The following is a 17,297-nucleotide window of genomic DNA, read 5'->3' on the forward strand; positions in this document are numbered from 1 at the left end:
AAAAAGTCGAAATCCTAAATTTAGGTCATAATCTTGGGATGCAAAATGAAAATATGGAATGAAGATTTTATGACTAAAGTATTTTTTGTTTTGTTTTTTAATCTTCAAGGTTAAATTTACATTTTTATACTGGAGGAAATCTGCAGACCTCATTCGGGTGAGCCACTTCTAATTAAAATATGAAATGAACTTGTGGGCCGGTTAAAACTGCACTGTGGGCCACATTTGGCCCCCGGGCCTTGAGTTTGACACCTGTGACATAGGACATCGGTTCCCAACCTAGCGTCCGGGACCCCTGAGGAGGGGCGCTGAAGATCTTAAAGGGAGTGCGAGGCTTTGTCTGCTCTGAGGCTACCAAAATAAGATTTGCAAATATTGATTAAAACCATGATAAAGCAGTTATTAAGTTGTTTATACAAAGGTCTTTTGGGTCCTGGAGGTGCTTCCCTTAGGTACATGTAGGGGGTCTCCAAGGAAAAATGGTTGTGAAACACTGATATATGATATTAAAACATTAAAAAAAGGACCAAGTAGCTTTTTTATTTTTGGAATTAAAAAAACTGGAGAAAAGAGATGTAATGGCCTTTTTCAAGACAGGCTTTGCTACATAGAAGGATTAGTTGAGTTCTTAAATTATGTCAAGGTTCCATAGTGCACAATGGCCTCCTTAATTCTCAAATAGAAGAAGTTTGGCACAACCTGGACTCTTCCAACAGCTGGTCAAAGTGAGCAATTAGAAAAGAATGGCCCAAGTAAAAGAGGTAACCAGGAATCCAATGGTCACTCTGACTGAGCTCCAGAGATCCTGTGTTGAGATGGGACAAAGTTTGAACCATCACTGCAGCCCTCCACTGATCTGGGCATGGCAGTGGCTAGACAGAAGAATCCCCTCAAGTGCAAAAGATGTGAAATCCATTAAATCAAACACCCGAAGGACTCAGACTGTGTGAAACAAGATTCCCTCATCTGATGAAACCAAGACTGAACTGTTTGGCCTCTACTCTATCTTATCAACTGCCCAATATGATCCTAATAGTGAAGCTTGGTGGTGGCAGCATCATGCTGTGGGGGTGTTTTTCAGCAGCAAGGCCTCCATCCAACCTGACTGAGCTTGAGAGGATTTGCATAGAAGAATGGCAGAAGACCCCCCAGTCCTTGTGTGAACTCTCCTGGTTACAACAACACACCAAAGCCAAAACTGCAAGCTGCTTGTGGAGACTCAGTGCTAGCTGTACTTGTGCAAAATCATGCAGTTATGCCTATGGTTGTGCTTGTTAATCTAAATCCAGCTTTGCCGGTTTTTAAGGCTCAATTTTGCTCTTGAAAATAGCCTCAGTAATAAACTGATATTGCTGAGATTTATGTTGCTTCACAACTTCTTAAATGGGCTGTTTTAACGAGAAGAATAATAAACCTGGAATATAAGACTTAGAGTGCAGTGTTGGGTCATTTCTTAAGCTTGACGTCAGAGAAAAAGTGGTCTCTGTGTGAGAAATATGTCTGCAGTTTGATTCAGAATGTTTCCTGGTTATATTTTTCCCCCGGCACACTTTACTCTGAAGGAATCCTACAATCAAATATAATTATGCAGATCGACGGCCAAAGAATCCTCCGCTCTTCAGCCCAGGCTGTTGTCATAACTGAGTATTCATGCAGTTTGGTAAACATTTTGTCAACAAAACCTCAAATTTCAGGCTCTAATTATTGTGATTTTCTTGAAAATAGTGCGTGTGAATGTACAGCAGTCTGAATAAAGCCCAGTTGGTTTTGTACATGATGCGTATCAATGTGCATTTGGTCTCTCCGTCCAGTTTAAAATGGAATCCAAGTACATTTTTATAAATGAGGTCCCTGAGGTGTGGAGCCTCAATTGGTTTCCAAATGTTTTACAGGCTCTAATTAATTGCTTTTCATTCCACCCATTGAGTTTAACAGCCTTTATTCGACTGTTCAGAGACTCTCAGTAGAGAGAGAGAGGAGGGCTGGACATCTAGTCTGGATCACACTCCAGCACACCAAAATGAACCAGTGAATTAGCATAACTTATTGGCTCATCCAGTCTTCTCTTGTGTACCATAGCTTAATGTTCTCTGAGCTTACTCTGCAATCACTCAAGATCAACATACAGAAAGCATCAGATAAAGATTTGTTTGAGCTCCTCTGTTTGATTTTAGAGAGAGACATAACCCCCCCAACCACTTTTTCAGCTGTAAACTAAGTATAGGTATTTAGTAGGGTGTCACAGCATTTGTATTCATACTGAACTGTTACAATTAACATGCTGTGAACATGTATCTGCAATTACTAGAGTTAAGTCTGTGATAGATTGTTGATACATTGTATTTCTACACAAGATCATCCTATAGCATAACCTTAGCCTGCAGGATGGACTCCATGGTCTGCAGAGAGAACAACTAAATGTTTACATGAGTGGTTGCCATGCGTGCCTCTCTTTTTCTCATTCTGGCAGATTTGAAAACCAATTACATATAAACAGTGCCTATAAATCTATTCACTCGCTTGGATGTTTTACCCTTTTATTTTTTTATACATCAGTCATGGTCAATGTAATTTTTTTTTTTTTTTTTTTTTTTTTTTTTTTTTTACCCCTCAAAATTACAAAAAACTCTTCAACGTGCCTCCAGGACTTCACACATTTTGGCACATTCATTTCACCCTCTTCCTTTACAAGCCTAACCACAGTCAGCTGCTGAGAAGCATCTCCACAGCATGATGCTGCCACCACTGTGCTTTACAGTGGGGATGGTGTGTCCGTGGTGATGTGCAGTGTCCATTTTGGTCTCACCAGACCAAAGAACTTTCTCCCACTTGACCACAGAGTCTTTCACATGCCTTCTGGTGAAGTCTAGTCCAGATTTAATAAGTTTTCTTCAGCAGTGGCTTTCTTTTTGTCACTCTCCTATAAAGTTTGGACTGGTTAAGAACCCAGGAAACAGAGTCTCTCCCATCTCGGCTGCTGAAGCTTGTAACTCGTTCAGAGTAGTCATAGATGTCTTGGTGGCCTCTCTCACTAGTCTCCTTCTTGCATGGTCACTCAGTTTGTGAGGAGGGCCTGATCTAAGTAGATGTACACATGTGCCATATTCCTTACATTTATTGATGATGGATTAAACTGAACTCTGGGGAATGTTCAGTGTCTCATACATTTTTTAGCTGTTTCTCAAAGTTGCTTGGAATGTTCTTTTGTCTTCATGGTGTAATGGTAGCCAGGAATACTGAATATTTTTATAGACACTGTTCCACCATCTAGTCTATTAGACTTTGTACATACACAAGTGTGCTAGGGCACAAAAAGATGTTACTAGATGTTACTGCCTAATGTAAAATCATTAATGTTCCCATAGGTGGTTCTATCTAAGGGGTATTTGAGCATCTGTGTCAAGGTACCATTTTTTTGTAAGGTCTATACCTGTATACTAAATTTTAGGAAACAGCGTACTTGTTTATATAACTTAGTGTGAAAAGCTGAGGAAATGCGCCATGATGTGGGCTTGAATTTAAAGTCATGGCACGTCTTTGGTCAAACCCGTCTTGAATGTCGGTCGTCCTGCGGGTATTTTGCTTGGCCCACCTTTGACACCTTGCCCTACACACCTAGCTGACTTTGATGACCTTCCACCATGAAATCATAGGTTTAACAGGCTAGACAGCTGAAATAAATGCATCTAATGCTGCTCAGTATTTGTCAAGACTGTCTCATGATTGTTTCGGCTCTGTAGGAGGACTATGATTTGTTCTTTATTTGATAGAAATCAGAACAGTGAATGAGATTTGACATTTAATCTGACATTTAAAATATTTTTTGGAAACAGTTTTTGAGCAAATTATCAGCATTGTGGATGGCAAAGTCGCTCTAAACCTTTTTCTAAATTCCTCCAATCTTTCTAATCATGTCACATTAATAGAGCTGCTGTGCTTCCACATCTTCACCAGAATGCTTCCACACAGCCACGCTCTCTTTTAATCCATCTCATCTTGCCTTTTTTCCTGTATTTTTTTCTCTCCTGCTCTCCCAGATTCTCTCAGCACAGCCCCTCTATCTCCATCCATCCCATTTACTCTCCTTATCTGCACACCTTAATGAAAGAGCAGCAGTCATATTGTATTTTAATCAGAAACATTACACTTTCTCTATGATTCAGTGCGTACAGCTGCAGGCCTTTAGAGCAGATATTAAAACCCATCTGATGACTGCTGAAGCACGTGTGCATTTCACACTTACTGTCTAATGTATTCATGTAGCTTATCATCATCTCCACTCTTAACTATTCCAGCCTGCCTGGTGGCACATGCAGCACTCTGACTTATTATTTTCTGCAGCGTTGTTAGATTTTCTGTCAGCTCCAATCTTTTTTCATTACTTAATGGTGCCTTTTAAATCTAGAATGCTCCATGCTGCCGTCTAATAGCAGAACATATACAGTAGTTAGTGAAATCGTCTTCCTGTAACAAGAGGTAAATGACTTTATTGATCTGAGTGCTGCCATAATGATGATGTTCTGGTGTTTTCTCATTACCAGCATGCCACTGATGTTTTCTATTACCGTACCTGACCGCTAGCACCAGGTCGGCCCCAGAAAGCCAGCGATCTCTTTTATGACTTGTTTATGTTGGTCAGACTATTACCTCCTAATGTGATCATCACTTTCTGTTCAGGGAGTCCTGGACGCTCTGCAGTCCTCTTCATCGGCTCCAGAGCTTCTGGAAGCTTCTCAGAACAAATTAATTCTTTGAACTCTGCAGGAGAAATGAGTCCATTGTGGAATACACTGCAAATCTTAAGTCTTAGCAAAGTTGTTTGTTTAATTTATGGAGAAAAGATAATCTTTTTTGTGAAATAAGCTACATTTACTAGACAAATTAAGGCATGAGTTTCCTGTCTGAACTTCAATAGATGCTACTAGCAATTAAACATAAATATGTAATGTTAAATAAGTGACTGCAAAAATATCCACAGCCGCAGGTCGTGTTTAATGGATGCATCGTTGGCTGAAATCACAGCACCGAGTCTGTGTGAAAAGGTCTCTGTAAGGCTATGCAAATTTTCTCCATTCTTCTTTGCTGAACTGCTCAAGTTCTGTCAGGTTGCACAGGGATTGGGCTTTCTCAAGCCCACATAAAATTCTCTGTTGGATAGAAAATAAATCTTCGTCAAAGCTGTAGTCATCTTCAAACTGGATAAGATCGTCTTCCATACATTTTACCCTCTACCTTTACAAGCCTTCCAGGGCTGACTGCTGAGAAGCATCCCCACGGCATGATGCTGCCACCACTGTGCTTCACAGTGAGGATGGTGTGTTTGTAGTAATGTGAAGTGTTTGGTGTCTGCAGAACATGGCGTCTGATCCCCAGGTGATTTCTCCAACAGTTGCTTTCTCTTTGCCACTCTCCCATAAAGCTTTGACTGATGAAGAACCTGGGCAGCAGTGTTTGTATGCAGTCTCTCCCATCTCAGCTGGTGAAGCTTGTAGCTCCTTCAGAATAGTCGTTACTTGATGGTGAATTTAACGGAACGCGGGGGGATGTTTTTCTGAGTTGCTTGGGGTGTACTTTTGTCTTCATGGTGTAATGGTAGCCAGGAATACTGATTAACCAGTGGCTAGACCCTAAGGATTTCGGGCCCCCAGAAAGATTATGACACAGGGCCACCCTTAACCAGCTGGCTTAGCAGCATATGTTGCATCATTTTTACAAATACTGTATCTCTGCATTTTAATGTATTTTTTAACCATAACCCTCAGAGGTCCACTGGCTATTTTGCCATTTTGTAAATTTTCCGTTTGACAAATTAAACCACTCAGAAAAAGTATACCATGCTCATGTTTGGTATAATCTTTTTCAGCACTACCTCAACTTATTTCTTACGTTTAATAAATTGTATTAGATAGAGCCTCCAAAAAACACAACACTCCACAAAGATCTATTTTTTTTAATTGTTATTTATAACAACATATCGTCATTTCCTAAAAGAAATAACAACATAGTGAGATTATGAAAAAAATACCACTGTCAGTCCTGTACAGCATGGTCCACTGTCCCCATGTGTAAAATGTATTTTTATATCAAATTAAAATGATCATATTTCCTGTTTTACTTCAAACAAAAACTGAAAGAAAGCGTAAAGATCATGCTTTCCACACAAAGTGATTGCAATGCAAAATGTGGCTTTGTTTTCATGCTGTCAAGTGACAAAATTCATGATGAAATTACGCTGTCATGATTGTGGACCCCTAAGAGTTAATAGAGTTTTATTTTGTTCTATACGAAACAAATTTCACTCTGCTGACCAATTCATATAGTCGCTTTTGATTTAATAATGACACTAATTATGAAGAAAAAAAAATAAAACACACTTTTCATTGGGCCCCCTTCCCACTGTGGGCCCTGGTAAGCAGTACCCCCCCCCCCCCCCATGCTACTCCCATGACTAGACCTTCCAGACATTGGTGTCTTTGTAATACAATTACCTTCCACACATTTACTGCACTCATGTGATCCCCAGATTGTAATCAGAATTGTAACACTCTTGTCAAAGGTAATGGAGGCCATAATTATGCAGAATATAAACATAGATATTAGTGTAAACAGAATAGTTATTACATTTTAGACCCTGCACACCTGGATGGTTTATTTTGCTGCATGTGAGCAATCAAATGCGACATCAGAGCCCGGACAGCAGCAGTGATTTTCAAACAGTCTCTCCAGGCAGGTGCATGTGAGCCTGACAATAACACTTATAAACTACTTCAGATACAGCGTAGTAAACCACACAGGTGGGCACCCACCAACAATTCTGTTTAGGATTTCTCCTCTTTTGGAGACAAACAGAGGCACTAAAATTCAGGAGTACTCACAGTGGAGTGTGTACTCTCCTCACAGCCACTCCAACATCATCACAACGAGTGTGTCAGACACGTTAAGAGACAGTGGAAGCTGCCAGTGTGGTTTGATTTAGATGGAAACTGAAATCAAACAAACAGCGTCAGAGCGGAGCGTGACAGCTGACACAACATCTCACACGCATACATTGTTACACACCGGCGCCAATAAACAAATGCAGCACGGCGAGAGGAGATCACAGCTGTCAGCAGCACGTAGGAGCTCACTGCCGGGCTGCGTTTGAGGGCGTGATGTATACTTAGGTTTTCGTCCACATAAGACCAAGTTACAGTCCTTTACAACAGTCAGGTTTACGTGAACTCTCGAGCTCTTTTTCAAATTTACAAGCACCTACATCAACTTTTACTGGCTGATTATGCTCTGTACAAAACATCCAACAAACATTTTATAGGTTGTACAGAACTGAAAATGGTCATTTGTTGAATTTGCATCATATTTACTGAAATCAAAGCTATTTCAATCAAAAACATCTTAACAGGCCAAGTTCCATGTTAACATAGGAGCCCTTCTTTGATATCACCTTCACAATTCTTGCATCCATTGAACTTGTGAGTTTTTGGAGAGTTTCTGCTTGAATTTCTTTGCAAGATGTCAGAATATCCTCGAAGAGCTGCTGTTTTGATGTGAACTGCCTCCCACCCTCATAGATCTTTAGCTTGAGGATGCTCCAAAGGTTCTCAGTAGGATTGAGGTCAGGGGAGGATGGGGCCACACCATGAGTTTCTCTCATTTTATGCCCATAACAGCCATTCAATCAATCAATCAAACTGTATTTGTATAGCCCTTTTCATAAATTGAAATGTAGCACAAAGTGCTTTACATGCAGCAGAAAATTAAAAGACAAATACATGAGTTGACGCCCCCATCCCTCACCTACTACCCCTCATCCCACCCTATTCCCCCACCCTCTTTTCCAATCTGTAGTCCATGTACACCTTTGGCAACTATGCCATAAATAATGAATTTCTTACAATCAGGAACGTGTCAATGACACAGAGGTATTCTTTGCTGCATGAGATGGTAGATTGTCATGCATGAAGAAAATTTTGGTACGGAAGGCACTGCTCTTCTTTTTGTACCATGGAAGAAAGTGATCAGTCAGAAAATCTATATATTTTGCTGAGGTCATTTTCACTCCTTCAGGGCCCCTAAAGGGGCCTACCAGCTCTCTCCCCAAGATTCCGGCCCAAAACGTGACTCCACCACCTCCTTAGCTTTGTTGGGACATGGTGGCCATCCACCAACCATCCACTACTCCTCCATCTGGACCATCCAGGGTTGCACAGCACTCATCAGTCAACAAGACTGTTTGAAAATGAGTCTTCATGAATTTCTGGGCCTCTGCAACTGCTTCTGCTTGTTAGCATTGGATAGGGCGGCTGAATAGTAGGTTTATGCACGACTGCAAGCCTCTGGAGGATCCTACATCTCGAGGTTGGTGGGACTCCAGAGGCACCAGCAGCTTCAAATACCTGTTTGCTGCTTTGTAATGGCATTTTAGCAGCTGCTCTCTTAATCCCATGAATTTGTCTGGGATAAACCTTCCTCATTATGTCTTTTTCTACACAAACCCACAAATTTCTTCACAGTACAATGATCACACTTAAGTTTTCATGATATATCAAATGTTTTCATACCTTGTCCAAGGCGTTGCACTGACACTTTTCGACAGCAGAAAGATCCTTTTTCTTTCCCATATTGCTGAAACCTGTTGCCTGCTTAATAATGTGGAACATCCTTCTTAAGTAGTTTTCCTTTAATAGGGCTCACCTGGCAAACTAATTATGTGCAAACATGGACAACTTTTGCACAGACCCTACCTCCAGATCCCTACCTCCAGATGTGAATATGCAAAACTTAGGGTGTGTTGAGAGGAAGATTTCACATGCAGTCCACCTGAAAAGCCTCTTCCCTGAGTGAATATTTAAAATCATCTATGGTTTGTGTTTGCTGCAGCAGGAAAGTGAGTGGGATAAGAGCATGCTCATAGGTGCAACAACAGCTTTAGAACGCTGACACAGCTTAGACCCCATACCCTCGGTTTGAAGCAGTTTGGATGTTTATGTGCTGCAAAGTTTGAGGCTCAAAAAAGATTGGATTGCAGAAAAGCTCATCTAATGTGATTTAGGATCCATTAGTGTAAAAGTGCAGACAGTATAATAGAATATTCAACATGAGATGAACAAACAGCTGTGTTTTTGTTTATTGCCATCTTTATCTCTCTTATAAAAGCATCACAAAGTCCTCTGCTTCTCCTACGGGTTGGGTTTATAAATAAGGTACAAAACGCTGGAGACTTTCAGGAACTTATTCAGAATGAAAATATGAACTTTCACAACCTGCTGCTAATAATTACTTCTCTGCTCGCAGAAGTGCCGAGGCTCCGTGGGATAATAAGATTGGAATATTGTGCCTCTGCTTTGTTTGCAACCTTTCCACCACATTGACTTTGTCTGGTAATTGTTGCAGTAGAAACACGACGAATGAAGTGAGCAACTTTTTATTCAGCTGTTTTCATTTATTCTGCAGCTCCCAGCAGCTGGATAAATATGATCCCTTTCAACCTTATCGCACTTAAAATATGAATGATTTTATGTTTTCATTTGTACTCCACACAGTGATTCCATCGCTCTGGAGGAGGTTTGTTTTCCTTTGCAAAATCGCACTTATAAAGTTGATCATTTGCATTTCTAAGATTGCATCACGCTCCACTTCTCTGTGTTTTTTCCTCTCTGTATCAGCAGAGGAGTATCTCCCATCATGCCACTCTGCTTTGCTCTTGGGGGATATCGATCCTAGAAATGAAGGAATTACCAATTAGAGCGGGAGCTCCTTACTGTACGCGCTCACCGTATCTCTGTTTCACTGTAAGACAAACATGATTACACTCCTCCCCTTTGTCACCCAGCCACACTCCACTACCCACGCCTCCCAGCCCGCAGACATTTACCTCGGCACGAGCAATCAGCCTGAACTACAGAAATTAGCTGGGGATATCAAAAATGTCACCCTGTGCACTAAGTGTTTTAACATGTAATGGTCACATGAAGCAATTGTGAGAGGATAAAAGGTACAAGAAAGTCAATATTACCACTATGATTTCATTTATTTCTGCTTTTCTGTGCAGAATTGTTGACATGCTTTTAGATCAGGCCACTATCGAGGCCTTTGGCTAAAGACAGACAAGTGGATATTTGAAAGCCAATCAAACAAGTAGTCTGACATGGGAAAAACCTCAACTATAAGGCTTAATTTAGGGAAAAAGTTGTCTTTGGTGTTGGATATATACTACTGACCCAATACAAGTGTGAACTTTCTGGACTGACTGTGCAGACTAGCAAATTATTTTAGACCTATATTTGACTCAGAACATGGCTCAACAAATAAAATCAAAATATACAGCATCTCTGTGACCCTAAAGTTGTTTTCCTGCTGATTATTGAGTTTTAAATATTATAATAACAATAATACAGGGGGCTGCATCACAGACTATCTCTTTCTACACTTTGCTTTATTTGAGCAACATGATGTGATTACGGAACAGCCTGCCATTGGCTGACAGACCCTCATGAAGAAAAAGAAATATGGCAGTTAGCATTCCAGCCAGGGGTAAATAATTATTGGAATTGGATTAAAATTGATAAATAAGACATTCATTCTGGCCTGTGGTCTTTAAGCGCATGTCTTTCCCCACTCTCTTCCCTGTTTCTGAGTCTATCCACTGTCCTCCTCTATCTAATAAAGGCCCAAAAATAAATCTTAAAAAAAAAAGACAAGTTCAATATCGCTCTTACTGGTGTGAATTTAATTATTAACCCTTTAACTTGCATTACAACCATGCGGTTGTCCTTTTTTTCGCCGCCATATTGTTGTATTTAAAGTGTAAGTGAACCCCAGCTCAAAGCTAACTCTGACGACTTCAGGATTTCAAAAAAATACACAGAAAGTGGGCAGTTTAGTACTGACAGGAGGGGAAAAGGATTTTTTTTTTTTTTCAAGGATGGGGTTTTACAGCTGGTTGACTTGCATATCTGCGTCCTGATTGGGTAATCTGAAAAATAAAACCTGAAATGTTGTTGAAAGAAGAGGTAGGAACACAATTTTACCAACAAATCGTTTTTTGCAGATGTATTGCTTAGTGTGGAAGTCAAAGGGTTAAAGTCCCCAAAAGTTACACAAGTTCCAGGCCGGCTGAAAACGCTGATGCGAGGGATTCAAAGGCATCAGTAGTGTCAATGGGATGACACAACAGCTAGCTTTAAGAGGAAAACCAAGAAAGAGGCAAGAATTTGTGGGTCAAAAGTTTTTTAACTTTTCATAAACTATGTCACTTCCATGTACAGCAGCGCCTGGAAGGCATTTTAACGATCACATTCAAGGAACAACTATCCCTCTATAATCAATAGCTCGTGCATTTAAGGATAATTGATTTGGGGTTTATAGCGCTAACATTTAGCATGGCTGAATGAATAAAAATATGAAGTGGAACCAAATGGTACTTGTGTACTTGCCAATACCAATACTTGCATTTAAAGCAGAACGGATGTAATTCCAATACTGGTATCAGAATTGGAACGACTCAACTACACATCTTTGCTTTAATAAGAAGAAATACTTTCCCTTAACTTCCTAATCAGCAGCACAGTTGACCCACACCCATTCTTAATACATCCAACTGTTTATAATTTTGTGGACTTTCACGGTGGTGGTGTCAGTAGATGATTCTCCTACTGGTATGCAAACATCACTGGAACTAAGTTGTGGCTGGGACTGATTTCTGTGATTTAAGTAGTGTACTATACTATACAAGGCGTTCGACTTGGTGAGTGGAGATGCCCTTTGGAGGATTCTGGAGTGTGTTGGCTCCACCTCTGACTTCTTCCCAGTTGATTGAGGTAGAGCCCCTACACTCTTCAGTGCCTGTATGGACTGGATAATGGGGCGGGTGACAGAAGCAGTGAACTGTGGAGTCATTTGGCAAGTCCAGATCTGGACTTTGTTGATGACGCTGTGAGCTTCTCCTGGGCCAAAACAAAGATCCAGGAGGTTCGGGATGCCTTGGATGCTGCCATTGAATGCATCTCTGTGAATGGTGAGGGCATAGAAGTTGTAGAGAGTTCACCTGCCTTGGCAGCATAAGCCATTGATCCGCAGACTGTCAGGCTAAGATAAACCACAGACTCGGACTTCCACTTAGGGTGATCGGTTTGCTGAGCAAGACAGTGAGGCGTTCCTGGTATCTAAGCATGCAGAAGAAAGTATTTTGGTCCTTGGTCCTCCCTGTCCGACTGGATGATGACTGATGGCCAGAGACGCCAGCTGAACTCCTTTGTGACAACTTCTCTTTGGTCTATTAACAGAGCTTTAATTCAATGCCTACTGCATCTCTTTACTGTCTTGAGGTACTCTTAACATCAGGTTGATTACATAAGATGAAAAAACACAGTCGAAGTTTGTTCAAATGGACCTGTGGATCTTCAAGGAGACAATCAGAAACAGCTTGATTGTTTAGTTTGAAGGACAGATAAAGTTGAGTTTTTGATGCAGATGTTTGGGACACATGTCAGGGCGCACACTGAAGGATATCTGGTGTGCCTGAGTTGTGAAATCCTGCGTCTTTGCATGGCTTCATATTTTGATCTTATTATCTCACAGCGTCCTTCATTACCGCGCTGCAGCACAGTCCTCTTCTTCTTCCTCCTCATGAATAAAAGCCAGAGCAGCTCCTGAGGGAGATGAGATTTCTCTGGCCTTTTCAGGGCTCTCACCCCAGCCCCGCCGCCTCAACAGGAAACCTAAAAGACTTTCCCCTCTCTCGTCCTCTCTTTGGACGTCCAGAGCGCCTCTCTCCTCCGCACTTATCTGCTCTTTGCATCGCTCCCTCTTCCTCTCTTTCTCCTTTCAAATCATCGATTTTTCTCTGCTTCTATAAAATATTTACAATGTGTGGGCAGACTTCTTTCTCTGGGAATTTAGAGGAGGGGGTGTGGGGGGCGGGTGATCGGTTTGAAAGAAAAAGGAAAAAGAGAACGGGGAGAGGGAGGCAGATGAGAGCGTTGGAAGTCCAGCCTGAGTCGTGGTGTGAATATCAATGGATCACTTTGAAATAACTCCTCATTATAAATAACTAAACAGATAAAGATCGTTATTCAGGCCTTTTGTAACACCACGTTTCCCCTAAAACCTCTCCATGTAACGATTGTGAAGCTGTCCCGTTTTCCTCTCTGTCTTTGTCCATCCAAGTGCTCACGTCTCTGCCTGATTAAATAAATCCCTAAGGACTGCTCCTGCGTACGCTCAGCTGATAATACTCGCTCCAAACTAAACTTGTGTTCCTAAGCTGTCAAATATGTAAGACAACAGTGTTTCCTCATTACTGAGACCAAAGAGAGTGACGAAAAACACTTCAAGGGATCTTTTTCCTCACTTGTTTTTTACTAAACAAATGAATTACTGCAGCAGCAACTACACAGAGACTCAGCCAAAATGATAGCATTGAAAAGCGTTCAGTGTTGCATGCATCCATATGGACAAGACCATGGGGGATAAGACATTATACAGTAGTTAACCTCCTATGTCCCAGAGCCCTCATATGAGGACATTACATTTAGGGTTCCCTGCACTATTACTCCTAATTGTGTTAAACTTAGACCTGTTAGCCTCATTTGTGGACACTTTGCCCTCCATCTTGTGGTCACTAAAGCACATTACAGTTACCAGTGTCCATTAAAGATGGCCGCAATTCTGTTCAAGGTACAAACTTCAGATTTTATGATTAAACCTGTTTATTTATGCTTGGAAACACTTGTTGATACAGCTGCAAATTTAACAAGTTTTATCAGCAGTAAGAAGCTACAACACTGCCAAACAGGAAGTACTCGTATGAGGACACTGGGACTTTATACTGCTGTTAGGTGACTAAGTACAGCTTGGTTAGATTTTTAAAAGAAACCAACAGCTTACAAATGAAAGTGAGTATAAATCCTTATTGCATGTGGTAAGAATCAGTCCTCTTGATTTTTATTAGTATGGGAGATATTTCCAGCACATTTACAGTGCTTGACAAATTTTTTAGACCACCTGACATATTTGTGTCAGAGACCATCCAGCATCATGAAGTGCTTTAATGCGGACTCTTTCATTTTCAGAGAGCTCTCCACGTTGTACCATTATGAACAGGAATGAGGAATTTCAAACTGAATTCATCTTTTTACACCCAAATTTGAGTCGGCTCACTGGGCTTCTCTGAGAAATCAGAAATTAATCAAGCATAACATTCAACTACTAAAACTCATTTTTCTGTTCAGGAATGCAAGTAAATAACTATAATTTGACATATTAATCAAGAAATATTAATGTGCTTTACAATTCTTTTTTTTTTTTTGTAAATCAGTAAATTTGAAACTTCATGGATAACAATAGTAATTATATTTTAGCATTAAAAATATCATTTGGGATAGAGAGCTTCTACATATTGGTGTATTAACTTTGGTAATTACCAATGCTGTTAATTTAGGGCAGCTGTGGCATAAACCTTACTTTGGTTAGTGGTCTAATACATTTGTTAAGCATACATGAGTGCAATAGAAAGAGAAAACTGAGGGATTTCATTCAGGAGATTCTTTGTGTTGGGAAGTACACCAATTATTTTTACCACCACCAGCCAGCTAACCTGAGCAGTGTCTGGTGAATTTGACTGAACATGTAAATAAAAGCAGCCTAAAAGAGTGATGAGTAATCAGCAGAAATTAAACTCCTTCTTCTGCTTGTTTTTACTGACCTTCTGAGCCGGTTTACAGGCAGCTGTTTGATGAAATGATTTGACTCTGTATATGACGCTAGTTGTTCACTTCAACTGGTTTATCTGCTAAAGATGTGTTTGAGCCAATGCTGATGCTAATGCTAACATTGAATTTTGGCTTGAGACTGCAGAGAATGTGCAAAATGAAAATTCTAGTTAGTCTGAAACTTGCTAGATAATGATTTACAGTGCCTTTGTAGGTTGCACAGCAAATTTTTGCATGGTCAAGAACAAGACGTGTTGGTTGAAATAAACAACAGTTTGGATTATTAGAGCAACAACTTCACCTTAATAAATAGCCTACAACTCAAGTACTGTAAGCCTCGATTTTTATATTATTATCATTATGAACACTCACTAAATAATGCTGTTTGTTAAAAAAAAAAAAAAAAAAAGCTGGCTGGTAAAAATGATAGTGGCTGGTAGATATTTGAATCCACCAGGGACAATGGCAGGTAGATGAAAAGGCAAAATTCCAACCCTGCGTGCCATCCACAAATTCAAATTAAAGCTGTATCATGAAAAGAAGAAGCCACATGTAAACAGTATCCAGAAATGCAGCCTTATCTCTGAGCTAAAGCTCATTTAAAATGGACTGAGGCAAAATGGAAAACTGTTCTGTGGTCAGATGAATCTAAGTTTGAAATTCTTTCAGTAATGCTTATTGTCTGATACAGGCTCTGCAGCTAAACATAAAACTCTAGCTGAGCCCCTTTAACAGCTTTTCTCCCTCAGTTAATGGAGATGCTGATATACTACTGAGAAAAAAACCTTGTGGGGTAAGAGACCCAGTAGTGATGCTTTGTTAATGAGTGAGTCAGCTCTTTTGTATTTACCACACTAGCTAGCTCCCATCTGAGTGCCAGTTTCCTTTTTTTCATATTTTTTTCATATTATAATTTCATCCACATTTAAAAACCTAAACTGGTACCAAATGAAGAGCTGTTTTAAAGACCTCTAGAAAGAGTTAAATGTTAGCCAGGAGGCTAGCACTAACAATACTAATCCAAAAAAGGTGTTGATATTTATAAGTCACATCTAGGGAGGTCCCATTTACCAGGATTTTCAGGGACCAAGTCTTTTCAGAGGTAGGAGATGATGAAAGCATCTCTGAAAGAGGATCAAATGTTGACTTAACAGAAACACTAACATAACTAACTCTCACTGTGAGCTAAATCACTAAAGTTATAATCGATCCTCCTGATTCTCTCGATCCACAAGGCTCCTTTCTTTCTACTGAACTTTATACTCCGCCCACACAGAATACATATAGCAGCAAAAGCTGTGGGTGCTTTCACACCTCATCTGTTTGTTGTGACTCAAACAAAGAGCTGCTCTTCTTTTGTGGTGTGAAATAAAGCAGCTGCTGGAAAAATAAAGACTGTGTACGTATTAAAGATAAAACAGTAACCATGGTGAGACTTATAGGAGACAGTAAGAGCGTGTGAAGTCTTTGTGATACAGAGGTGTGTTTATTCCTCAGTCTGTGAGGCTTTTATTTTGAAGTCTATTTTTACATCTGGTGGGTTCTGAAACATGCGCTCCATCTTCTAAGGCAAATATTCTTCCAGCGTTGTTAAATGGTTCTTTTTGTCTGGCTTTTTCTCCAGGTGGGAGGGACGATGTACAACACGGGCCGCCACGTCTCTCTGCGACTGGACAAGGAGCACCTGGTGAACATCTCTGGGGGTCCGATGACGTACAGCCATCGTCTGGAGGAGATCCGGCTACACTTCGGCAGCGAGGACGGGCAGGGATCTGAACACCTGCTGAACGGACAGGCCTTCTCCGGAGAGGTGAGTACGGACATTAAAGGATAACCACGATTGATGCACTGTTATTGATGTGAGGAAAAATGTTTGTTTTAACTCCACATACAGTGCCTATAAAAAGTATTAATCCCCTTGGATGTTTTACCCTTTTATTAATTTTATTAAGTAATCATGGTCAATATAATTAGACTTTTTTGACAAAAAAATTACCAAAAAAAAATCTTTTATGTCAAAGTGAAAACATATTTCCACAAATTATGTCAATTGAACAAAAATATGTAATCTTAAGTAAATGACTGCATACATATTCACCCCATTTAAAGTGACTGACCTAATTCAACTGAGGTCCAGCCAACTGGTGCAAGTACTCTCAAAATTAGTGAAATGGGGATTATCTGAGTGCAGCAATTGTGTCTCAAGTGATTGCGGTATAAAGACATCTGTGTCTGGAAGATCCTGACACTGGTTAATCAGTATTCATGGCTACCATTACACCATGGAGACAAAAGAACACTTCATACAACTCAGAGAAAAGGTTATTGAACATCCAAGTCTGGGGATGGGTGCAAAAAATATTCAAGGCACTGAACATCCCCGAGAGTTCAGTTACAATGAAAGAGAAAGCCACTGTTTAAGAAAACTCAGATTAAATCTGGACCAGAGTTCACCAAAAACCATGTGGGAGACTCCATGGTCAAGTAGGAGAAAGTTCTTTGGTCTGTTGAGACCAAAATGGTGCTATTTGGCCATCAGACAAGATGCCATGTTTGGTGGTCACCAAACACTGCACATCACCTCAAACA

The 17,297-nt window shown here is 40.4% G+C and overlaps 1 protein-coding gene across 1 annotated transcript in view; it reads left to right on the forward strand.

Moving 5' to 3' along the window:
- Window positions 1–17,297, forward strand: part of ca10a (carbonic anhydrase Xa) — a 440,690-nt gene that overhangs the window by 360,784 nt on the left and 62,609 nt on the right. The window contains exon 4 of the mRNA XM_041816591.1: window positions 16,333–16,518. Within this exon, the coding sequence (XP_041672525.1) occupies window positions 16,333–16,518 (186 nt within the window). The remainder of the gene's footprint in view (window positions 1–16,332; window positions 16,519–17,297) is intronic.

This window comes from Cheilinus undulatus, linkage group 20 (assembly GCF_018320785.1).
Source record: "Cheilinus undulatus linkage group 20, ASM1832078v1, whole genome shotgun sequence".
Taxonomy (NCBI): domain Eukaryota; kingdom Metazoa; phylum Chordata; class Actinopteri; order Labriformes; family Labridae; genus Cheilinus; species Cheilinus undulatus.